The sequence below is a fragment of the Notolepis coatsorum genome, assembly GCF_963971535.1.
Source record: "Notolepis coatsorum genome assembly, chromosome: 18".
In the NCBI taxonomy this organism is placed as follows: Eukaryota; Metazoa; Chordata; class Actinopteri; order Aulopiformes; family Paralepididae; genus Notolepis; species Notolepis coatsorum.
In genome coordinates, this window is record NC_140182.1 from 63,128,943 (window position 1) to 63,154,294 (window position 25,352).

The window sequence follows — 25,352 nt, forward strand, 5'->3', positions numbered from 1 at the left end:
GAGCCTGCCGTCTGACTCCACCGGCGACATCGGGCGGGGGGAAATGAGGCTGGAGCACGGAACGCTCCTCCTGCATCTCCCTGCAGGTCGAGGTCATCAACTGCAGTGCCGACCCAAAAAGTCCAGCATCGGAGAGGGGTGCCGTCAGAAGTGGAGTCCTCTTCCTTTCCGGCACACGTGCCTGCTCCAGCCAAAGGTGGCGCTGGACTAGAGTGGCCAGGGCGCGTACTTTCCCAGCGGCGATGGCCTGCGGCTGGATCAGATGCAGGATGGCTCCTGCCGACTGGGCGTGCTGATCATGTTGCAAATCGGTCAGCTCCATACCGCCCGTCAGTATCCCGGACATGAATCTCGCCAGCTGCACGATGTTAGAAGTGGCAGCCAGAGATTGAGTCACGGAGATAAATGACTGGTCACTCCAGAAAGCCAACCGCCTCGCTGATTTCCCTTGGGGAACCGGCTTCCGTAATGGCTCCCACACCACCTCAGGACAAAGGAGAGCTGCCGTCGGCCTATCAAGCCGAGGCACCCCCTCCTTCATGCCGTCTACCAAACCCACCACCCTCGTGACTCGCACGTAGGCGGGGGTGAGGCCCATGATGTGGGAGACCACCTGTCCCTGACGGACGTAGGCCTCCATCGAGGGGAAAAATGGACAGACAACGCCCATCTCTCTCACAGGACGGCGTTGCCATAGATGACCTATGAGATAATCAGGAACAGGAACAGGCAGTGGCTGCGGCAGCGGCACGCCGTTTGCGACTGCCGCCGCCGCCATGAGCTCGGGGAACAAAGCATGCAGTTCCCCCTGCATACTTTCCCCCACCGAGCTCGCGTCCCTCACATGCAGCAGACTACCGGTTAAAGAGACACATTCTGATGTGGCTGATAGCAGGGCATCCCGCCGCCGAGTCGGAGGTTCTAACCCAACATCCGCGTACAAGGAACCCCAAGGAGACCTATCACCCCCCTCCAGTGTTACCTGAACGGGCGGCGGACATGTCTCCACCGGGGCGTCGAACAAGAACCCGTCCGCTTCTACCATGTAGTCCTCTGTTTCCATTGGCCATGGAGAATCAGACGCATCCTCATCCGGCTCCAGCAACTCACCAAAACCAGGCCGTTCGCGTCTACAAGCCACCATCTTATGACGGGAGCGAGCCGACGCAAAAAGTTTGCGTCTCAAATCCTCCGCCACCAGAGGAGCCGGCCGCCCAACAGCGGACGACTCTCCGGAGGCAAAGGAACCAGAGCCGGAACCAAGCCATCGCACAGGAGACGGCGCTGGTGCACCAGCTCCTTGGAGAGGCAAACTATCTATGGGACGCCTACCGGGCGTGGCTGCCGACCACGAAAGAGGCCTCAACCCCGCTCCAAGACGCACGACAGAGGAGGCAATGGAGAACCGCTGGTGAAGGGTAACGTTGCTAGCGCGACCCTCCGAGGTAAACATTATGACTTAGCTTTTTTCTTTTGAAATTTATGAGAGAAAGAAAAAAGCAAGAAAAAATTTAAACACGTAACTCAACTTTCTTCAGCTAAAACAACCTCGTCAAGTGATGTATACAACAGGCACTTCCTTGTGGTGAAAGTGAAGAAGGAGGCGAGTAGGTGACCACACACCTGCTTATGAAGGTAGCGGATAGGGGTGTGGCCAGACGGATGTTGGTATGTAAAGGTACATTGTGGATTTTTATTCAGTGCATGTGCACGAAGTGAGGTTAGTGCAGATGACACTGAGCGGCAGCCAGTATGATATAGAACTAGTCACATCAGGTGCTAATGAATGTAATTAGGGCAGGTAGACAGGTCAATAACACCAGGTAACGCTAGGGATTTGATCCCTGAGGAGAGCAAACCCCAAACGTTACACTTACATGTCTCTCTCTCCCTCCCTCTCTCTCCCATCCTCTCTCTATCTAGCCCTCTCTTACTCTCTCTCTACCTCCCCTCTCTCTCTCCCTCCCTCTCTCTACCCCCCCCCTCTCTCTCTCTCTCTCCACGATCCACTTAAAACATTGGGGAAAACAGCAGAGTGGTTAGTTGCTCTGCTCCGTTGCAACCTTGAATATCTGAAGTGAGGATAAGGGATGGAGGGGTGTAAGAGGGGGGGTGTAAGGGGGGGTAGAAGAGGGGGAGAGGAAGAGAGCGTATGCCCTCTGCAACCTCTGCTGCGTCAGCAGGAGGAGCAGAATGCGGTGACTCTAATTGTTTGGATGAAATCCTGCCGCACGGCCGGTGATGTGTGTGAATATGATGTCATTGATGAATTGCCGGCGGGGAAATGAAAGAGAAAAGGGAATCACAACCACTATTCACTTCTGCTGAGACTCTCACTTTTTATTTTATTTTTTTCACAGGGGGGTTGGGAATTACAACTGAAGAAAAACTATGAATCCAATATCTGTGGCCGTCCTGTATGCTGCCACCATCGCTCTCACCTCTCTCTCTCTCTCTCTCTCTCTCTCTCTCTCTCTCTGAATACTGCCATAGAAGAGAAACACTAGGGTTAGAAGATAAACACTAGGGTAAGGTAGAGAAACACTATGGTAAGATGTAGAAACACTAGGGTAAGGTAGAGAAATACTATGGTAAGATGGAGAAACACTAGGGTAAGGTAGAGAAACACTATGGTAAGATGGAGAAACACTAGGGTAAGATGGAGAAACACTAGGGTAAGATGGAGAAACACTAGGGTAAGATGGAGAAACATTAGGGTAAGATCATGGAGAAACACTAGGGTAAGATAGATAAACACTATGGTAAGATGGAGAAACACTAGGGTAAGGTAGATAAACACTATGGTAAGATGGAGAAACACTAGGGTAAGGTAGATAAACACTATGGTAAGATGGAGAAACACTAGGGTAAGATGGAGAAACACTATGGTAAGATGGAGAAACACTAGGGTAAGATAGATAAACACTATGGTAAGATAGAGAAACACTAGGGTAAGATGGAGAAACACTAGGGTAAGATGGAGAAACACTAGGGTAAGGTAGAGAAACACTAGGGTAAGATAGAGAAACACTAGGGTAAGATGGAGAAACACTATGGTAAGATGGAGAAACACTAGGGTAAGATGGAGAAACACTATGGTAAGATGGAGAAACACTAGGGTAAGATAGATAAACACTATGGTAAGATAGAGAAACACTAGGGTAAGATGGAGAAACACTAGGGTAAGATAGAGAAACACTAGGGTAAGGTAGAGAAACACTAGGGTAAGGTAGAGAAACACTAGGGTAAGATGGAGAAACACTAGGGTAAGGTAGAGAAGAACTAGGGTAAGGTAGAGAAACACTAGGGTAAGATGGAGAAACACTATGGTAAGATGGAGAAACACTAGGGTAAGGTAAATAAACACTATGGTAAGATGGAGAAACACTAGGGTAAGATGAAAAAACACTAGGGTAAGATGGAGAAACACTATGGTAAGATGGAGAAACACTAGGGTAAGATAGAGAAACACTAGGGTAAGATAGAGAAACACTAAGGTACGATAGATAAACACTATGGTAAGATAGAGAAACACTAGGGTAAGATGGAGAAACACTAGGGTAACGTAGAGAAACACTAGGGTAAGATAGAGAAACACTATGGTAAGATAGAGAAACACTAGGGTAAGATGGAGAAACACTAGGGTAAGGTAGAGAAACACTAAGGTAAGATAGAGAAACACTAGGGTAAGATGGAGAAACACTAGGGTAAGGTAGAGAAACACTAAGGTAAGGTAGAGAAACACTAGGGTAAGATGGAGAAACACTAGGGTAAGATGGAGAAACACTAGGGTAAGATGGAGAAACACTAGGGTAAGGTAGAGAAACACTAGGGTATTGTAGAGAAACAGTAAGGTAAACACTATGGGCGGGATCCACAAATGGTTTGCGCAGCTTTTTTCGACACAAAGCCGGTGCAACTCAGTTTGCTATCCACAGAGGAAGTGCAACTGGTGAAATGAGGTGGCAACTGCGTTCCGTCAGCATTGTGTCCGGTGCAATTGGCGCGTATTTAAATGAGGTAATATGGGCGGAACATGTCCCCTTTCTATGCAAATGAGCCTTGTCCAAAAATGCTCCCTATCCACAAAGCCCGGCGTCAATTGCACCGAGCAGTCAACGCTACGCACCTACCGTCTTCACAGACAAGGTGGACAGACTAAGTGGAGCATGGTGCGGTTTGCTGTTGGTGTGAACGCAATCGAACTAATCTAGGAAGCGCAGGATTTTTGGAAGTGAGTGTGAATGAGAGTGTGCGAGCGTGTGTGCGGGCGAGTGAGTGAGAGAGTGTGTGCGTGAGCATGAAAGAGAGAAAGTGTGTGTGCGCGAGCATGAGAGAGAGTGTGTGTGAGACAGAGAGCGAGTGTGTGAGAGACAGAGAGTGTGTGTGTGTGATGCCCACTAGAAGTGGTATCACGTTAATATCTTTAGATAATGTGTCAAAACAGTGTGAACATACTGGTACAGGATTACCTCCATCAGAAACAAGGTAGAACAGTCATATTATATTTAATGGGAGACATTAAACATACTTTGGTCAATAGGTGGCAGTATAGGACTTGTGTTTAGTGGCTTCGCCTTCCAGGGAACCGTACCTTGCTGTTTAGGGACACACAAGGCGAGCTGAGTCTCACAACCGGAGAGGACTCAGAACCAGTAACACCATGTCTGCGCCTCCCTTTGTCAAATGACTAACTACAACCTGTTTCATAGGTGGGTAATATACTACAAAACACACATAAAGGTTAACAAGGATACATGCAATGTCGAGGGTCCAATGAAGTGACTATTGTCGATGTTTGAGTCAAGTTTAAGAAGATTAAGACGACAAGTAACGTGGTTTAGAAGTTGACCGTCTATTGATGGCGCCGTGTCTCGTGGTACATTTAAATAGTGTTGAAATACAATTGCCCATTTAATCACTAACATGTCGGAGTTAAGTATCTCCAAGGGGATTATAAAGGTTTATGTTTTGAAGTACATACTGTTTGGGTTGAATTGCTGTTTAGTAAATGTGTATATTGTGTACAAGTATTGAAGACGGTTAGAGGGAAATTACTTTAGCTTACATTACCTAGAAGGTAGCTAAACACCGGAGCGTCCCACATGCTCTCTCTCTCTCTCTCTCTCTCTCTCTCTCTCTCTCTCTCTCTCTCTCTCTCTCTCTCTCTCTCTCTCTCTCTCTCTCTATCTCTATCCCGCTCTCTGTTAAATGTAACTATAAATCTATTCCCTTGAGTTACACCATGGTCACGGTTTAGCAAATTCCTAGTAAGGCTGAGAACGGCCAGATACATAAATATATATAAATGCACTTTCATTGCACATTTGAGTTTCAATAGAACTTGAGCTGGAACACAAATATGAGTGACACTGAGGTGTTGAGGTATTTCTGTACACTAGAGAATAGTGGATATGACTGATGATAAACGAATGATGATAAAGGTAACAGCTATTGTTGATAAGGAATTGTTTGACAGACAATGAGAATGACAGTGTTGTTAAAAGAAGACATACGATGGTCTCTTCCAACATGCCTAGACATGCCTAGACAGAGGTTAACAGGAGAATGTTTCCCTTCTCACGTGCTTATACTTAAGACGACAAATATGTATAAAGACATAAGTAATTACAATGTACAGTATATAATACTGGATAACTACATTTGAGAGGAAAATGCTATTAGAGTGAACCAGGGTATCCTAAAAGGGTAGAATGTGTGTTGCAATGATGAATATGCTTTTGAATTAATAACAAGAATGGAATTATAATTGAATGTATTAAAGTAATGTAACTAATTGAACTGAATGATGATACAATGATGATGATGATTGATTGATTATTCTGTTGAATAAATAAACGTTGTTGAAATATACAACCGGAGAGGACTCAGAACCAGTAACACCATGTCTGCGCCTCCCTTTGTCAAATGACTAACTACAACCTGTTTCATAGGTTAAATATATCTCTGCTATCAGGTGCCATATCCTGGTAGCGTGTGGCTTTTTCCCAATCCAACAGTGCAAAAATGCGGAAGCATTCGTCACCGCACGCCACTACGGTAAAGCGCCTTTCTTTTCAGGCCCGCTTTGGGAGCTGTCGCGCGGAAATAGGCTGTCTATTGCCATTCTCTTTGACAAACTCTAACCTTAACCAGCTCCTTAACAGCACCTAAACTTAACCGTTCTAACCTTAACCAACTCCGAAACAATGCCTAACCTTAACCTTAACCTTAACCATGCCTAACCTTAACCGGCGAAAGAATACACGTTAAAAAAAAATCACGTTAAAAAAAAAATATTTGACGGGATTCAAACTCACCAGCAACTAGCTGGCGGATCCACAGCCATGGCGTCTTGCCAATTGAGCTATTTCTGGATACTGAATTTGGGGCGGTGACTTATATATATTGTCAAGGCGGGATCTCATGCGCATGCGCGAGCACCTCGCGAGCACGCCGGCGCACGCACGCACCTGAGCGAGCACGCCGCCGCTGGGCGCTGCGTGAAGGAAAATGAAAGGCGCATTACCGCACGGCACTACGGTACCTCCGATGACGAATGCGGAAGCATTTTTGCACTGTTGGATTTGGAAAAAGCAAAAGGCATCCTGGTACCTGTAACATGTGCGCGAGCGTGAGAGAGAGAGCGTGTGTGTGCTGTTCAGGCAGGATTTTCCCGAAAATGATCTGTCCAATAGAATGAATGACCTAGGTGACTGCATGTCCTTTGTTTACAAATTAGGTTCGCTCAAAAAAGGGCAGTGTGAACGCAAACCAAAATCAAACAATGTATCATTCTTACATTTGGTCCACCTGAAAGTTTATACAGTTTGTTTAAACGAGTGAACGTCATCCGACCTCTCTCTCTGCCTCTCTCAGCGCTGTCAGGTGCAGACTGCTCCGCGAGTCAACTGCGCTGGAGCAGATCAGGGAAAAACTCCACACATAATGGGCGTGTCTGCGCTGGTATCTCATCCGTGCAATGTCCTTAGTTGATAGCTTGCAAAGATGGAGCAGATACCGCTCACAAACCCCACGCAGTTAAGGGTGCAATTTCAAGTTTCTTTAATAGTTGTCATACAGAAGTACAGAATACTTTTATACAAAATGCTTCTTACTGTTACGCTCCAGAGACAGCACAATCCATTCTTAGTGGATCCCGCCCTATGAATCCAATATCTGTGGGCATCCTGTAGGCTGCCACCATCCCTCCATCGCTATCTCTTTCACTCACTTGATGTTTTCCTCTTCTTCTTGTGTCTCTCTCAGACGGTGTTCAGGATCGTGGTGTTGGGGATTTGGGATTACATAGAGAACAAAGTGGAGGTAGGCTCTGGCTCTCTCCCATTAGTCCTAAGGTGGCCCCCCTTTCGCTGCACTGTCACTCCCTCAATGTCAAACCTGGACACTGTAGTGCAGGGCTATTCAACTGGCGGCCCGCGGTCCAGATCCGGCCCGCGGGATGATTCTGACCGGCCAGCAAAAGATTACATGATAATTAAATCTTTTTTTTTTTTTTCCTTTTTTTTTTTTTTTTTTTGTCAACGTTCACACGCACACTTGAGCCAAAAGTCACTCAATTAATGACAGATTTCATTGATAAATTGAGGGAAAACTTTGCAAGTCGATTTGATGAATTTGACATGCCCAGAGAATTGATGCATTTTGTGAGCAACCCATTTGCCAATGTAGCTGCTATTTCCACAAAAGGACAAGAGTTCCTTGCATCACTTCACATTGATGAAGGTCTCCTGCAACTTGAAATAATTGACATGCAAGCATCATCTGCTCTGAAGCAGGCACATGAGAATGAATCCACCACAACATTTTGGATAAAGTGTATTCATGTCAACACATTCCCCAAAATAAAAACGCTGGCAATATCTGTGCTAACAATGTTTGGCTCAACATACACCTGTGAATCCAGTTTCTTTCACATGAATGCCATTCAAACAAGCAACCGTGCCTCCTTGACAAATGAGCATTTGCATCACTGTTTGCGGGTAGCCCTCACTTCCTATGAACCCTCTTTCTCTGCCATTGCCCAGTCAAAGAAGTGCAATCTCTCTCATTAGATGTGTGTATGTAGGCTAGGCCTGTCTGCCCCCCACCCCCCCTGATGTTTGAGAGTTAAGAGTGGACAATAAGTGCTAATAAGATACTGTGATTTGCTGTTGTTGCACAGACAATTAGCACTTTTTCATAAGCTCAGCTGCACTAAAAATTAGTTTTTTTGTTCAAGTGTTGATGTTAGAATGTTCAGATGCACATCATGCACTTTTTTGTTTTTTATTTTATTTTTATATTGAAATGTTGAAGAGGAGATGTTGCAGTTGTTGCACAGTCATAAATTAAGCACTTTTTGCAGGAGATGTTGCAGATGTGGCACATAAATTAAGCACTTTTTTGAAAAGTATACTACTTTTGCAATGTAGTTAAATAAAAGTTGTGAAAATGTGGTTGCGTGTTGTGTCAAGTGTACATATATTCATAGCACGGGGAGGCGCCGTGGCAGTCCGGCCCCTGGCCCCTTGGGTTTCTGACAATGTGGCCCCCTGAACAATTTTGTTGAATAGCCCTGCTGTAGTGTGTGTGTGTGTACGCGCATGCGTTTCTGACTTCCAATTACATCAAATTATACAAAATATTGGAAAAATAAGTTCTGCATTAATAATTAGATCTTTTTATTTAGCCCTACTTTGCTCTATGAATGTATTGGAAAATTTAAATAAAGCATTTAAAATGTGTATGTGTGGGTGTGTGCATGCGTATGAGCGTGCGTATGTGTGTGTACGTGCATGCATGTCTGTCTGTCTGTCTGGCTGTCTGTCTTCAGGTGTTTGACGGGGCTGTCATCGTCCTCTCCCTGGCCCCCATGGTGGCCTCGACGGTGGCCAACGGCCCCGGCAGCCCCTGGGACGCCATCGGCCTCATCATCACTCTGCGCATCTGGAGGGTCAAGAGAATCATCGACGGTGAGCTGGGGAGGGCCGGGCGGGTGGTGGGGTGTCGGGGAGGGGCAGGAGGGGTGAGTTGGGAGGGCGATGCTGGTGTCCCCTCCCCCCGTGTCCTGTCCTTTGCTGTCAGGTCACAGACAGATACTGCAGTAGCGTGACATCTCTGCAGCATTAGCTCCACTCTGTCTCCATGTTGTTAGTTTCATGTTGTCTCGCTGGAGGAGCCTCCATTACTGAGTCTTGGGTGCTAAACTGCACCACAACATCATTTTAAAGGGCCATTCTGTGATCCAAATGTAAACAAATGGGCGGCTCCGCCACCGAAAAGAACAGAAATTGAGTAATGGAGACATTCCTATCTTCTAGCTGATTGAGATAAGATATTCCTTTATTGATCCCCTTAGGGAAATTCGGGCTTCATAGCAGCATGGGGGAGGGGAGGTACAGGTGTGGGCATGGCAGGGTAATAGTAGAAATAAATATAGGCAATACAATTTGATCTGAATATAAAATAAATATGAGGGAACAAATAATTAATTGTAAACAATATAATTAACTCTGAATATGAGAAAGTAAACAGTGTAATCAAAGGTACATATGAGGGTCCTATTAGTTATATTATACATTACAATACATATGGGCAATAAATAATTAGAATCTGAATATATATATATATATATATATATATATATATATATATATATATATATATATATATATATATATATATATATATATATATATATATATATAAACTATAAAGTAAACGGTATACACAGGTGCAATATACACAAGGTACCCTAACTGGCATGATACTGTATACGTTATACGTTGTAGTCCCTGCAGGTTAGGTGTTTAGGAAGAGTCAGACACACATTCCTAACAGTTCTTGACTTGATACAAAGACTAACACTAGATAACAGGTACATATGAGTTTTTGTTTGCTGTATTTCTGTCTGTAAAGGTTCAGTTCACATGTCAGTATTTGTAAACGGTATTAAAACAGATTCTGATATACAATGGGTTTTGAAAGTTTATACAAATTAAAATGTTTTCCATTAATGTAATGTATGCAATTATATCCAACATCCTTATAGTCAAAACTAATTCCAGATTGGGGCTTTAACACACAGAGAGATACAGTACATACCAGACATACACTGGTTCATAACCTCATTGAGTATTTCAACAGTATAGCTCCCCCTTATGGTGTTAGCAGGCACATGCTGAGGGGGACTGAGAATGATGTAATGGTGTAATGACAATGAGTAAATGAAGGATGTTGCATTTGATCTCAGGCGCATGCCACAGGAAAATCACACCACACATCCGGTGGCTATAAGAATAATAATAATTAAAAATTAAAAATAATAATGATAATTAGATCATGCCAATTACACCCAAGGTTAGGCTGTGGTCCGTATTGAATAACAATTGATCTGTCCTCTGCTGCCATCTTGGATGTTCAGCGTGCCCTGACTAGCACTCAATAACATGTAGTTAGAGCTGTGTCATCGCTTTTAGATCTAACAAAGACCACCTTCAAAGTCCCCTGGCGGTTATCTGTAACTGGTGTGTGTGGTGGGTGTACCAGTAGTGTAGTGGACAGATGACTGCCATGTAACAGTGTGGACTGGTATATAACAGTATTAGTATTGTTTGCCACACATAGCTGGTATATAACATTATTGTTTGCCACATATAACTGGTATATAACAGGGGTATGTGTCTCATATAACTGGTATATAACAGGGGTATGTGTCTCATATAACTGGTATATAACAGGGGTATGTGTCTCATATAACTGGTATATAACAGGGGTATGTGTCTCATATAACTGGTATATAACAGGGGTATGTGTCACATATAACTGGTATAACAGTGTAATGTGGCACATATAACCGGTATATAACAGTGTAATGTGTCACATATAACCGGTCAGTGTAATGTGTCACATATAACTGGTATATAACAGTGTAATGTGCCACATATAACTGGTCAGTGTAATGTGTCACATATAACTGGTATATAACAGTGTAATGTGCCACATATAACTGGTATATAACAGTGTAATGTGTCACATATAACTGGTATATAACAGTGTAATGTGTCACATATAACCAGTATATAATATAATATTTACATCGACAAGACGAGATCAAATGCAGACGCAGTTCTGTTCTGGCTCCGCTGTCATCGTCACACACACTCCGCTGTCAGTGCAGCCGGCAGGTGTGTCTGATTGGCTGCACTGATGCAGTGTGTCAGTGGGCTTGATTGCGAACAGCTGCGAAAAACAATAATCACCGGTGGTTATCGAAAAATAATTCACCGCTGTCGGGGGCTATTGACCAATCACAATCAAGCATTTCGGCGAATGTTAAAACGCCATGTAATAAAACAGTGTAATGTGTCACATATAACTGGTATATAACGGGTGTGTGCCACATATAACTGGTATATAACATTATTGTTTGCCACATAACTGGTATATAACAGTGTTGTGTGTCACTGTCACATATAACTGGTATATAACAGTGTAATGTGTCACATATAACTGGTATCAGTGGCGTTGCGCAATATGTCAGGGCTCCCCCGCAGGTCGGACCATGGGGCCCCACCCCCTCCCCTAAATCCATAATAGAGTACATGGGATAGACATCGCGGCCACTTTTTTAAATGTTTATTTTTTCAGGGATCTTTTGTAAACAGTATAGGTCAGTAGGAACTTTCTGTATAAAGATGCATCTGATTTAAACAGTATAGGGTCAGTAGGAACTTTCTGTATAAAGATACATCTGATTTAACAGTATAGGGTCAGTAGGAACTTTCTGTATAGATACATCTGATTTAAACAGTATAGGGTCAGTAGGAACTTTCTATATAATATACGTCTAATTTAAACAGTACGTTTTCTTTTTTTTTGTATCTATTGACAGCACTAATTCTAAGTTTCTAACCTGTCTCGAAGCGTGAGGCACGACTAGCTGGCTCGGCTGTAACGGGGCTGCTGGGGTCTGTGGGGGCACGGCTAGCTGGCTGGGCAGCCTATGCCTATGTCTGAACTGGCCTCGGAGGGGGCACAGCTGACTTCTTGCTAACCTGCAAAAATGAACGGATTAGATTCCAATTCCAATGTGACCTGTAGCATACTGGTTATGGCGAATAAAACGTTCTATTATTCTAATGTCTAACCTGTCTCGAAGCGCGAGGCACGACTAGCTGGCTCGTCGGAGTCGGCTGTAACGGGGGGGGGGGCTGCTGGGCTGTCTGCCTGGACTCGGAGCTGACAGCCGGGGGCCTGGGGGGGTTGCTAGCGGTATATCTGCAGTAACGTTAGAGACTACGTCTACCTTTGCTGCCTGCCGGAACAATGACGTTATTTTAGGTAGTTTTGCCCTCTCCTGCTCGGCTTTCGCTCTCATTTTGCTTTTCTGAGCACCGCTTGGGTAGTGGCGCTTCATTTTTCATGTTTACCGGCAACGCAACTAATGAACGTTATTTATATGAGCAATACTTCCCGCTTTGTTTTGAACACTGGCCAGCCTGCCAATGAACATTAGTTATCAGCCGGCTGATGGCGGGGTGCGTAGCAACATAGCAGGGATACGCCACTGACTGGTATATAACAGTGTAATGTGTCACATATAAGTGGTATATAACAGTGTAATGTGTCACATATAACTGGTATATAACAGTGTAATGTGTCACATATAACCGGTATATAACAGTGTAATGTGTCACATATAACTGGTATATAACAGTGTAATGTGCCACATATAACTGGTATATAACAGTGTAATGTGTCACATATAACTGGTATATAATAGTGTAATGTGTCACATATAACCAGTATATAACAGTGTAATGTGGCACATATAACCAGTATACAACAGTGTAATGTGTCACATATAACTGGTATATAAGAGTGTAATGTGTCACATATAACTGGTATATAAGAGTGTAATGTGTCACATATAACTGGTATATAAGAGTGTAATGTGTCACATATAACTGGTATATAACAGTGTAATGTGTCACATATATCTGGTATATAACAGTGTAATGTGTCACATATAACTGGTATATAAGAGTGTAATGTGTCACATATAACTGGTATATAAGAGTGTAATGTGTCACATATAACTGGTATATAACAGTGTAATGTGTCACATATAACTGGTATATAACAGTGTAATGTGCCACATAACTGGTATATAACAGTGTAATGTGTCACATATAACTGGTATAACAGTGTAATGTGTCACATATAACTGGTATATAACAGTGTAATGTGTCTCATAACTGGTATATAACAGTGTAATGTGTCACATATAACTGGTATATAACAGTGTAATGTGTCTCATATAACTGGTATATAACAGTGTAATGTGTCTCATATAACTGGTATATAACAGTGTAATGTGCCACATAACTGGTATATAACAGTGTAATGTGTCTCATATAACTGGTATATAACAGTGTAATGTGTCTCATATAACTGGTATATAACAGGGGTGTGTGTCACATAACTGGTATATAACAGTGTAATGTGTCACATATAACTGGTATATAACAGTGTAATGTGTCACATATAACTGGTATATAACAGTGTAATGTGTCACATATAACTGGTATATAAGAGTGTAATGTGTCACATATAACTGGTATATAACAGGGATGTGTGTCACATATAACTGGTATTAGGGATGCCCCGATCGATCGGCCAGCGATCGGTATCGGCCGATATTCAGTATAAATATGAGATCGGTGAATTCCGATAATGCTTTATTTTCGCCTATCGTGAAAACCGATCGAAAAACATGATCCAATTCTTAGCAGAGATCTCACTCGCTGACTTCTCTCTCAAGCACACAGAGCTGCAGCGCACGGCCCCTCCTCCTCCTCCTCCTCCTGCCCCTCCCGCACCCGTGTCAACAAGAGGCTCCGGCAGTCTGCTCTAGTCTAGTGCATGAGACCTCCGTGAGCTAACGTTAGCTACCTAGCTAACGTTACTGTTTAAACTAAATGACTGAGTCAACTATTCACTTTTAGTTTAATACATGATGCATTGTCTAACGTTATCTAGCTGGCTAGCTACTGATAGCTGCTGATATCAACAAATGCTCCAGCAATAGTCGAGTGCATGATACCTCCGTTAGCTCGGTAGCCAACGTTAGCTCACGTTAGCTCTATATGAAATGTCCCAGTAAACTAAATAGTTCACTGAGGCGTTGTCTTAACGTTATCTAGCCGGCTAGCAGTAGCTACAGATAGCTCCTGATATCAATGTCTTATAACATTGATTCGATGCATATTCGAGCCCCTGGCTTGCATCGCATGAGGGCATGCTGAATGTGATTTATACAAATAGGGTCCAGCTGCAGCGCCGGAGAATCCTGGCTGTAGCTGGAGGCTACTCGAGTACACACAGACAGTGGAGCTGTTTGCAGATAGCGAGCATTTTGACTTGTTGCATGGTGGCGATGTCTCGCAGATAATACAACTACAAGTATGATTATATAATATATATATTTTATTAAAAAAAAAAGAAATATATATATATATTTTTTTTTTATAAAACCAAAAACTATCGGTATCGGCCGATATGGCTCATAGACGATCGGTGATCGGTATCGGTGGCAAAAAACGTGATCGGGGCATCCCTAACTGGTATATAACAGTATAATGTGTCACATATAACTGGTATATAACAGTGTTGTGTGTCACATAACTGGTATATAACAGTGTTGTGTGTCACATAACTGGTATATAAGAGTGTAATGTGTCACATATAAGTGGTATATAACAGTGTAATGTGTCACATATAACTGGTATATAACAGTGTAATGTGTCACATATAAGTGGTATATAACATTATTGTTTGCCACATATAACTGGTATATAACAGGGGTATGTGTCTCATATAACTGGTATATAACAGTGTAATGTGTCTCATATAACTGGTATATAACAGTGTAATGTGTCTCATATAACTGGTATATAACAGTGTAATGTGCCACATATAACTGGTATATAACAGTGTAATGTGTCACATAACTGGTATACAACAGTGTAATGTGTCACATATAACTGGTATATAACAGTGTAATGTGTCACATATAACTGGTATATAACAGTGTAATGTGTCACACATAAGTGGTATATAACAGTGTTGTGTGTCACTGTCACATATAACTGGTATACAACAGTATTGTTTGCCACATATAACTGGTATATAACAGGGGTGTGTGTCATATATAACTGGTATATAACAGGGGGGTGTGTCATATAACTGGCATAACAGTGTAATGTGCCACATATAACTGGTATATAAGAGTGTAATGTGCCACATATAAGTGGTATATAACAGGGGTGTGTGTCACATATAAGTGGTATATAACAGGGGTGTGTGTCTCATATAACTGGTATATAAGAGTGTAATGTGTCACATATAACTGGTATATAACAGGGGTGTGTGTCACATATAACTGGTATATAACAGGGGTGTGTCACATATAACTGGTATATAACAGGGGTGTGTGCCACATATAACTGGTATATAACAGGGGTGTGTGTCACATATAAGTGGTATATAACAGGGGTGTGTGTGCCACATATAGCTAGTATATAACAGGGGTGTGTGTCGTCCCGTCTCAGCCTATGTGCTGCAGGTGAAGGTGGAGATGGAGCTGGAGATGCAGCAGTATGAGAAGGCCAAGGCGGTCAGAGATGAACAGCTGGACCGCCTCACCCAGATCTGCCAGGAACAGGCCGTATGTCATGAACACACCTCTCGCCTACAGTACTGCAGGCTTTATGCACCTCTCCTGCTATAGCAGTATCTAACCAGGAGAGGGCAGCAAAGTATTAAGATGAGATAAAAAAAAAAATCCTTTATCACCGTTACCTTACTGAAGAGGATTGTACACTTTTTCTTTGATTGATTGATTGATTGAAAACTTTATTAACAGATTGCAGAATGGGTACAATACAGTACAGCTCAATACACACAATTGTTAAGGGGATGCAGACCAGAGAAAGACTTTCGTCTTGTTTACATCAGGGTCCCCCATTTTCAATTCATCAGGAATTTCATAGCCTAAGAACATAATTCATAACTGGCACTGTACTATCGCTGACAGCAGTTACATGTTTGTTTTACTTTTTACAATAACGACATACAGCAAATACCAGGCAGCCAATTATTTCAAAGCAGTAGCGCCTGCTACATAATGTAACGTTAATACAGATGTTGGACTATTATTTATTTGTATTGCTGGGTTTTTACCGAGCAGTGAAACGACCTCAGTTGCTGAGGAAGTGGATTCACTGAAGGCCCCGTGTTTCTCTCCAGTGTTGGCCCAGGGGGTGAAAAAAAAGTGTTTACATTATGTCCAAGAGTCATGTTGCAAGCGCTTCAGGGATCTGAGATGTGTGGTATGGAATATGTGTTCAAAGGTCAGCTGTGATGCAGCTTGACGCAACTCCGGATGAGTACAACGAACATAAATATGTAAGGACTAGCCAGCCAGTGAGAAGACATTTGTGCCCTTTAACCATTTCACTACCACACTACAGAAGGTTAACTCATTCGGGGCCAGACCCGAGATATCTCGGGTTAACTCACCGACGCTTGAGCACCAAACCCGAGAAAAGTAGGCTTTTCATCGTTATTTCTTTTATTCGATATTTCCATTCATTATCCATCCAGGGAGCCTGGTGTTATCATAGGGAATGAGTCTGAGATCGCAAAAGTCCAATACCACCGCCTGGTAGGATGCGGTCGGTATTGCACACCCTTTGAAACTCTGTGTCTTGGGCTGTGCGTCGATTATATTGGTCCGGGCGGACTTTTCCATGTCGGGCAAGGGGAGCGGTTGTCCCGATCGGCTTGAGGAGCGTCAAATGCTCGAGATGGATTATGTTGGCGACACGATCGACACCAATACTGGGACTCGCGATCAGATAATTGGAATATTCTTTTTGGGACACATCCTAGTCAAGGTAAGGGCTATATGATATCAATCTTGCGTTGATCAAAGCATGCCTTCATTGCAATCCGAGCGTATGTGTGCAACGCTAGTCCATAACGTATTCCGTATAAAAAAACTACACCCCCCACTTTCATGCATTCATGATGGAACATAATACCTATCATATGCATTTGATTTTTTAATTGTAGCATGTGTAGGGACGGAACGCCAATGCATTTAGTATAATACACATTAGGGGCTATTACCAGCCTCCCATGAATTACCCTAAACCCATACTTATATTCACCACGGTAAAAAATGGGAATGTATGGATGAAAAAATTCTTTTTCACATATTGAACGATAGATACTCAATGTCAAATAGTATTGTATCCATAGCTATAATATATAATATAGTTATAGCCCTGCAAACACTGCCACGTATTCCTATACTTTAGAGCGCTGGCCTTTCAACCACACAGTACACAGGGCCCTCTGGCGCTGAATGAGTTAACCCTTTATGGTTCTGTAGTGCGATAGTAAAGGGTTAGCCTTCTGTATTGTCACCGTGAAAGGGTTAACCTTTGGTAGTACGGCAGTGAAAGGGTTAACATAAGTGGATTTAGGGGTTAACATCAGTCAGTGCGCCCTTGTTAGTATTGGCCTATGTCTAAAAAGGGCCTGAATTTAGGCATTTAGGTCATATTCATATATTTTTTATTCCTTTTATTGTCACAGCTTAAAAAAAAAGAATTACATTCAGAAAAATGTGAGATGCTATACAATACAGTCTATCCGGCAGTAGTCTGTTTGCCTAGTGCAGGGGTCGGCAACCTGCGGCCTCGAGGCCGCATGTGGCTCTTTAGCCAATCAGCTGCGGCTCCCTGGCCCAAAAAAAAAAAAAAACTGTGACACTGAAATGAAAAAATATTTCATCAACTAAGATATTTAGTCAACAAAAGGCTTACCTGTATGCCTGATATGTGGTGCGAAATTTGCGAACAATGAAAAATTTACTTTTTATTTTATAGATTTTCCACAAGTAAGGGAAGGACTCTAATAGAGCTGCATAGTTCAGGGGTTTATTTCAAAGTAGGTCTACAGATGCCAGTGTTTTTTCTCCTTTTCTGTGTTTTATTTCAAAGTAGGTCTACACATGGTATTCTTTTTTCAAAGTGGACTACTTTCTATTTTATAAATGTTCCACAAATAAGGGAAGGACTCAAATATACCTGAATAGTTCAGGGTTTTATTTCAAAGTCGGTCTACAGACACCAGTGTTTTGTCTCCTCTTCTGTGTTTTATTAAAAAATAGGTCTACACAGCCAGTATTTTTTTCTCCTCTTCATAAGAGTTTGAGGTTTTCCTTTGGTAAAAACAGGTAAAAACAGCAATTAAAAAGTCAAATTTTTTCTTTTTGTTGCTTTATAATTCCATTAATGCAACAAACTGTGTGCTATAAGTATAAAGTATAATAAATAGCAAATTACTTTGGGTATGCAATTGTCAGGCGTTTTATGCTAAATGTGGGGTATGCTTGGGGATATATAAAACGTTATACACTGTTATCTTCATTTTAAGGGTAAATAGGTTGTGCGGCTCCCTGAGCATTTTATTTTGTGGGACGGGGGAAAAGTGGCTCTTTTGATAGTAAAGGTTGCTGACCCCTGGCCTAGTGGAAGGAGCTGTTCGCTGTTCTTTTGGATGTGAGAAAATTACGAGTTCCTCGAATGAGGAAAATAATATTAGCAGTATTCTACAGTTAAAAAAATTCCACGCTCTCACTTCCTCTCACCCCTCCCCTCTCTTTCCTCTTCCCCTCCTCTCTCCTCCCCCCACCTCTCCTCATCCACCCTCCTCTCCCCCCTTCCCCCTACTCTCCTCCCTCCTGTCAGTTTGAGATCAGGCAACTCAGGGCCCACCTGGCCCAGCAGGACCTGGATCTGGTGGCAGAGCGCGAGGCGGCCATGCAGATCCACCATGTGTGGGGTAAACAAAGCAGCAGCTTCCAGGAGGTGGACGGCCTGGCCCCCGGGGCCTCCGAGCATCACGGCCAGGCCAAAGCCAGAGAGCCTGGGGGTCCTGCAGGTAATCTGGAACTCCCGGCTCCTGTGTATTACAGGCCGCGGGTAAAAGAAAAAAACAACCAAAGGTCTGAACAGCGCCAGGAGAAATCAAGGCTGCGCTTGCTATATCAGACCGCGTCGTCCATGTTAAGTGGCTGGTTGAATGCACAGATGTCCTCTGTGCCTCGGTTGTGATCTGTCAAACGTGTGTTGTATCTCCTGGCATCTGTGGCAGACAACTGACAGCAAGGAATTGCAGGGATATTTAGTGTGTGTGTGTGGGGGGGGGGGGTGGAAGCCTAGTAAAGGTCAGCGGTAGTATATAGGCTAATGTACACACGTCTAAAGGTCATTACAAACGGCACACATCCATAACCAGCGGAGTATAGTATTGCTGTATTGCTTTCTACGATTCCCGCGGTGCTGTGCGGTCGGAGGGCGCGGAGGCCGGGGCTGATTGAAAGATGGACGTCACACTCTGGCTGCGCGGGGCGCTCTCGTCAAGAAAACTCATCTCAAGAGTCCAGATCAAAATTCCTCCACCACCCTCAGATGAATAGATGGACCGTAAACCTTTCAAAGAGTGACGGGTCATAACTTACAGGACTTACAGGAACAAAGCGCTGTCTCGAGCCCGGTGATGTCAAGACTCCCAAGCGCTCAGAGGCCATTCCTTTATCAGAGCGATAAATCACGGGGGCTGCCGTGCCGTACATCTGAGGCTGTGTGTGTCTAGTCAGACAGCCTTTTAACTGGGCCTGCTCCTCACATGCTCATGTGTTATTAATCACGCAGAGATCGCCTCTGTCGCTGGTGAGGCTGAGCACTGCCCGCCACACACCCTAACCCCCCCCCCCCCTCCTCCTCCTCTCGGGACGTTCGTAAAATGAATATTTGAAACGGCAACAAATGAATGTAAGCCATCAAACAGTCCCGTGGGGACTCGGGATGGCACTTAAGAGATACACTCGGACTGATTTAGGGTCAGTGAACGTACTCCCAACCCCCTCCTTCGCCACCGGATTTCGCACCCCCCCCCCCCGTTTAGTCATTCAGGTACAGTGAGCTTTCCGTTACCCGAGCGTAGACGAGTGGTGGTGTGTGGCGTTCTGAATCATTCACAAGCTACTCTACGGAGATATAGGTCCCGGGAACCCGCGCTCCCTCCCCCGTCATATCGATCACCGGTAAAACAAAAACAAAACACAATGTGTTCACTTTCATTGTGTCGGAGAGGAAGTACATTAAGTGGGCGTTTCTTTCTTTCAGATCATTTTGTTCAAGATGACATGAACAACTACATCAGCCAGTACTACAGTGAGCCGAGCAGCGGTGAGATTCTCCCTCTAATGCTTTTCCCCCCATCATATTCCTCACGAGTAGGGATGCATCAGTACCAATATCATATATTCCTCATGAGTAGGGATGCATCAGTACCAATGTTAGTGTAGCGTATCAGCAGTGTTGGAAGAAGTACACAGTTCCATTACTTAAGTAAAAATACCCAGATGAATGAGTAAAAGTCCTCCATTCAAAATCTACTTAAGTCAAAGTATTCGAATACATTGACCTCTACAGGTTGTGTTAGAAGTCGTATGTGGTCCAGTTATGTTGCTCTGATTAAAGGTTATGTTAACGTGGTGTGTGGTCCAGTTATGCTGCTCTGATTATGTCCTCTCGACAGGCTTCAAATGTGAAAGTACATAATGATCATTTTTGCCACATTTTCTATGCAAAATCTTTTTCTTCAAAGTAACTAGTAACGTGGCTTCAGTAAAAAGTACAATATTTACTTTGAAATGTAGTGGAGTAAAAGTATAAAGTTCCCTTCACGTACAAGTAGCTCAATTGTATTTAAGTACAGTATTTGAATAAAAATACTTTCCACCACTGCATGTCAGCCAGGCTAAAACAGGGTATTTTCCCCAGTACTAAAATACACTACCAAGTGTGATGAATAACATGCCAAGAATCAAAAGGAGATTGACAAAGTAGAAGGATTGGATCAGTGCATCCCTACCTCCAAGCACCACTGAGACCCATGTGGGGGCGACAGTGGCTCAGGAGGTAGAGCGGTCGTCTGGTAGTCGGAAGGTTCCCGGTTCGATTCCCGTTCCTCCGGGGCAGTGTGTCTTAAAGACACTTAACCCCTAATGGACCTATCTCAAACCCTGCCCTCTTTTCTTGATCCTCCAATCACAGCTGTCGCTTACCTCGGACTTCCTCGTACAAACAAAATTTGTCCGAGGTAAGCGACAGCTGTGATTGGAGGATCAAGAAAAGGGGCAGGGCTTGAGATAGGTCTCCGCCGTCGGTGTGAGTGAATGGGTGAAAGTGAGGAACAAAATTGTAAAGCGCTTTGGATAATGCTTTCCTTTTTCCTTGCAGACATAGGGATCCCAGACCCCGCAGCGCGCATCATCACCACCGCCGCCATAGACGTCCACCTGCCCAACAACCCCAGCCAGCTGCCCTCCTCCCTGGTGAGCGCCGACGGCCTGCCGTCCAGCCGCCTACAGCGCACGGACAGCTCCGTGAGCGAGGTCTCCGCCACCACCGTGTCACGCTCCAGCTTCAGCGGCCAGCAGCACAGCCTCAGCAGCCACACGCTGGGCTCCACCACGGACTGCAGCTCCACGGTGCGCGAGGCCTCCACCTCCACTGACTACAGTGGCCAGCGCTGCTACCCCCCGCCCTACAGCAGCCCCCTGGCGCTGGGCACGCAGCAGCAGCAACGCGGGGGACACCACCACCCCCCCAGCGCCGTGGTGCAGGAGCTGCTCTCCTCGCTGTCGGAGGACTCATGCCTGAAGGCGCAGAAGGGCCTGGACCCAGTCAACCTCAAGCTGCCCAGCCCCGCAGGCTCTGCCCGGTCCAGCCCCGAGCTGGAGCACAGGGTGAACGTCTACAACAAGAGGAACCAGGAGCGGCGGGCCGGGCTGCTCCACGCCAAGCCCCTCATCCACCTGCAGGGCAGTGAGCCCCTGCTGGAGGAGAAGTACAGGATGATGGAGCCGGCGGACGCCCCACTCGCCCGCCTGGCGGAGACATAAGGCCCGAGGCGGGGAATCGCTCCTTAAGATGACCCACGACGACACACGGGACTCGAGTTGGTCATAATTGTACTGGTGTCCTCCTATGCATACTGCAAGTACACTTGAACGGAGCCTGGCCTCCTCGCCGGGCCAGAAGGCAGAAGGCCACTGGGGGCAGATTGATCAGTCACTGAATATCTATCAGGAATAGACACTTTAAATAAGAAGTCAGTGAGCATTACGAACATGTTACCAAAAGAAACCAGCAATGGGGCTTTATAGCCCGACGTTTTCAGACGACAGGTCTGTGCAGAAAACATGGCTTTGATGTGTTATGTTGTGATATTACTTTTGGGGAAGAGAAACTGGGAGGGGGGGGGGGGGGGGGGGGGGTGGTGCTTGGGGAGGGAGGGAGGGAACTGCGGTTTCTGATATGCTTTGTATGGCACTGGAGACACTAGACTGAAAACCACAAACTATACATTGGTTGTGAAATAGGGGTGTAAAAGAACAGAAATCATTGTATTGATTGATTGTATTGTGGAACTCAAATCACATCCACCTGCAAAATAAAATGTATCGAAAATTACATGTATGTTTATTCGTATGACAAATGTATTGAACTAACTTAGTTACGTACACAGCAAAATCAATAAAAGATTTTAACTAACCGAACCATACAATTTTATGACTTGAAGTTGTCGATTACACTGTAGTTGCTTACAACCCTGGTTGTAGGCTACAACATATCAGCCCTAGGTTTTTATGTGATCACGGTTTGTATGAAATCAGTCTAGAGTCTCCAAACTCCTAAAGACCAGTCGCGTTGGGCGCGACTGCTGCAGGGTACGTTTGATCTGTGTTCAGATGCTGAGCCGTGCGCTCAGTGTCTTTCTTCTATTCGTCTTTCTACATTACCAATGGTAACATTTGTATTTAAAAAGGATACGGGAAGGAAAAGCAAAAAAGAAAAATAACGTTTTGAAAGGATGAACAGACTTGTGAGTTGATTGAGAAAGATTTGATCCAGGTTCCATGAATGGCTAGTCTGACCAAACACAACTGAGCCAGTGTTTACACAAGGTTTTAATTTACTACTCAGCAGTACTTGCTATACATGTTTGTTACGACAACAACAACTAACGTTATCTACCTGCACGTGGTAGAATTTCATATTCTATTCTTGTTTCTTTTACGGTTTCGTTTTATCTTTAAAAGCTAAAGTGTAAATATTGCAGGGTGGGTTTGATCGTATCCCAGACGGACGTAGTGATTGATTAAGAATGGAGCAGCTGTAAAGGAAGGACAACAGTATTCTAGCATGAACCTTTGAGATTTGCTTTTTAGATATCGCAAACTAATCCTGTTCATTTTAATGTTAACAGGTAATTTTGTATAACGATTGTGGAAAGAAATAACTGCTGAAGAAAGCAAAATAAAAGGCAAACATGGCAAAAAAAGGATATTATTTGTCTGCTTTAATCATTTACACAGTGAGTTTGAGTCTGGCATGTCGCACAAACTCATGGGGGCGACAGTGGCATCTGGTAACCGGAAGGGTCCCGGTTCGATTCCGGCTCCTCCCGGCAGCGTGTCTGAAGTGTCCTTGAGCAAGACACTTAACCCCTAACTGCTCCCGATGAGCAGGTTGGCATCTTGCGTGGTCGCCCGAGTCGTCGGTGTGTGAACGTCTGAGTGAATGTGAAGTGTAAGTTGTAAAGCGCTATATAAATGCAGTCCATTTACCATGAACCCCTAAGCCTGTAGGTGTGCAGGAAGACAGGAGTCATAAGTCCAGACGGAAACTGAGCGTTCCCCAAGTCGGCCTTTATTGTCTCGTAAAGTTAAATAAATGTTATAAAATATGATCTACAGGGGCTACGGAAAATGTCTCAAGTACCAAAGACAAGCAAGACGTTATGCATGGACATTTAACATGTACTGTAGGCAACATGGAGACTGAGTGGTCACTTAGTAAACAGAAGGTTCTTCTACTGCCAGACCAGTAGAAGGACGGTGGAAACGGAATTCAAAGTGATCCCCCGCAGCAATACCCAGCTCCAGAACTCCTGAGGCAGAGGGGTCCCTCACGGGTACGAGTCTAGTTCTTTGGGTTATTATGGGATGGAAGCTCGCTCGAACGCCGTTCATTTGCTCAGCGCTAAGGTCATCTCCGGAACGGCCTGAGGGGGGAGAGAGGGGGGGGTTTAATATCACATGTCTGTTTACCTGGGAACGTGGGTAAAGCTAGGCCAGGTAGAACCCTTTTTATTCAAGCAAGATGGAATAGAAAGGAGAACGTTGATGTTTTTCAGAAATCACAGTGAAAACGTTCTACACACACTGGTGTTTATCAGAGAGTCACTGCCTCTGCGTTTCAATTCAATGTCGAGGCGACAAGTAAAATATACTTTACTAAAACATCAAACTTCAAATTTGGATGTAATATAATTTTTTTTTTACTGGATGCACAGTGGTAGAGTGTATTGCAGTCGTGAAAATGCACCAAGATGGGTTTTGTTTCATGCTGTACGGTTAAACATGATGTTTTTAGAGAATGTTTGACTATAGTAAGACTAGATGCAACCAACATTATGAAAATCATTTAGCCTTGTTAAGTTAAACAAGATAGATTAGTATTATTTTGTACCAATCGCCACTGAATCCACTTGAAACATCTGTGGGAAACTGTCCAATCATCAGATGTTTCCAGAATCACCAGTGTGCAACAAATATGAAGATAAATGGGCGCATGATGTTAATTCATGCTAATGAACTTGTGGAAGTTCATTCATTCAAACCTTTATTTATTCTCAAAGGACAATTGAGGTCACCCTCATGTGCAATGTCGTCAAGACTAAGACATTTCAGTGCATACATTTTTATAATATAATAATAATAAATAATAACAACTATCTATATAGCACCCTTTACACACGCAGCCCAATGTGCCCCACCGCAAATAGCACAAAATGAACATACAGTAGGCATAAAATCAGCATACAGTCGACAGAATAAAAATATTATAAAAGTATCAAATGCAGACATAATGAGGCATAAAATAAGTACAGTGTTGCTTGAAGGCATGTGAACCCCCCCGGAACAGGCAGTCCCCCAAACACCCCACACATCAATCCCTACCACATCCCCATCCAAGACGCACCCCCTGATAAAGCACGTCATGACCGAAGGAAAACACAAACAGCCCGTGCGCCACTCACATCGCCAAGTTATTTATTTTGTATTTATTTAACCATTATTTAAATAAGGCAGGTCAATTAACACTTTCTTCGCCAGGCTTATGTACATCATTATACCA

General features: G+C 43.9%; 2 protein-coding genes across 2 annotated transcripts in view; one reads left to right on the forward strand and one right to left on the reverse strand.

The window, feature by feature from the left end:
• Positions 1-22,240, forward strand: part of tmem266 (transmembrane protein 266) — a gene marked incomplete at its 5' end in the record, with an annotated part of 157,954 nt that extends 135,714 nt beyond the window's left edge. The window contains 6 exons of the mRNA XM_084335218.1: positions 7,270-7,326; positions 8,837-8,975; positions 15,618-15,733; positions 18,828-19,020; positions 20,268-20,330; positions 21,387-22,240. Of these exons, the coding sequence (XP_084191344.1) occupies positions 7,270-7,326; positions 8,837-8,975; positions 15,618-15,733; positions 18,828-19,020; positions 20,268-20,330; positions 21,387-22,051 (1,233 nt within the window). The 3' untranslated portion in view covers positions 22,052-22,240. The remainder of the gene's footprint in view (positions 1-7,269; positions 7,327-8,836; positions 8,976-15,617; positions 15,734-18,827; positions 19,021-20,267; positions 20,331-21,386) is intronic.
• Positions 22,241-23,825: 1,585 nt separating this feature from the next.
• Positions 23,826-25,352, reverse strand: part of etfa (electron transfer flavoprotein subunit alpha) — a 38,727-nt gene continuing 37,200 nt past the window's right edge. The window contains exon 12 of the mRNA XM_084335543.1: positions 23,826-24,216. Within this exon, the coding sequence (XP_084191669.1) occupies positions 24,181-24,216 (36 nt within the window). The 3' untranslated portion in view covers positions 23,826-24,180. The remainder of the gene's footprint in view (positions 24,217-25,352) is intronic.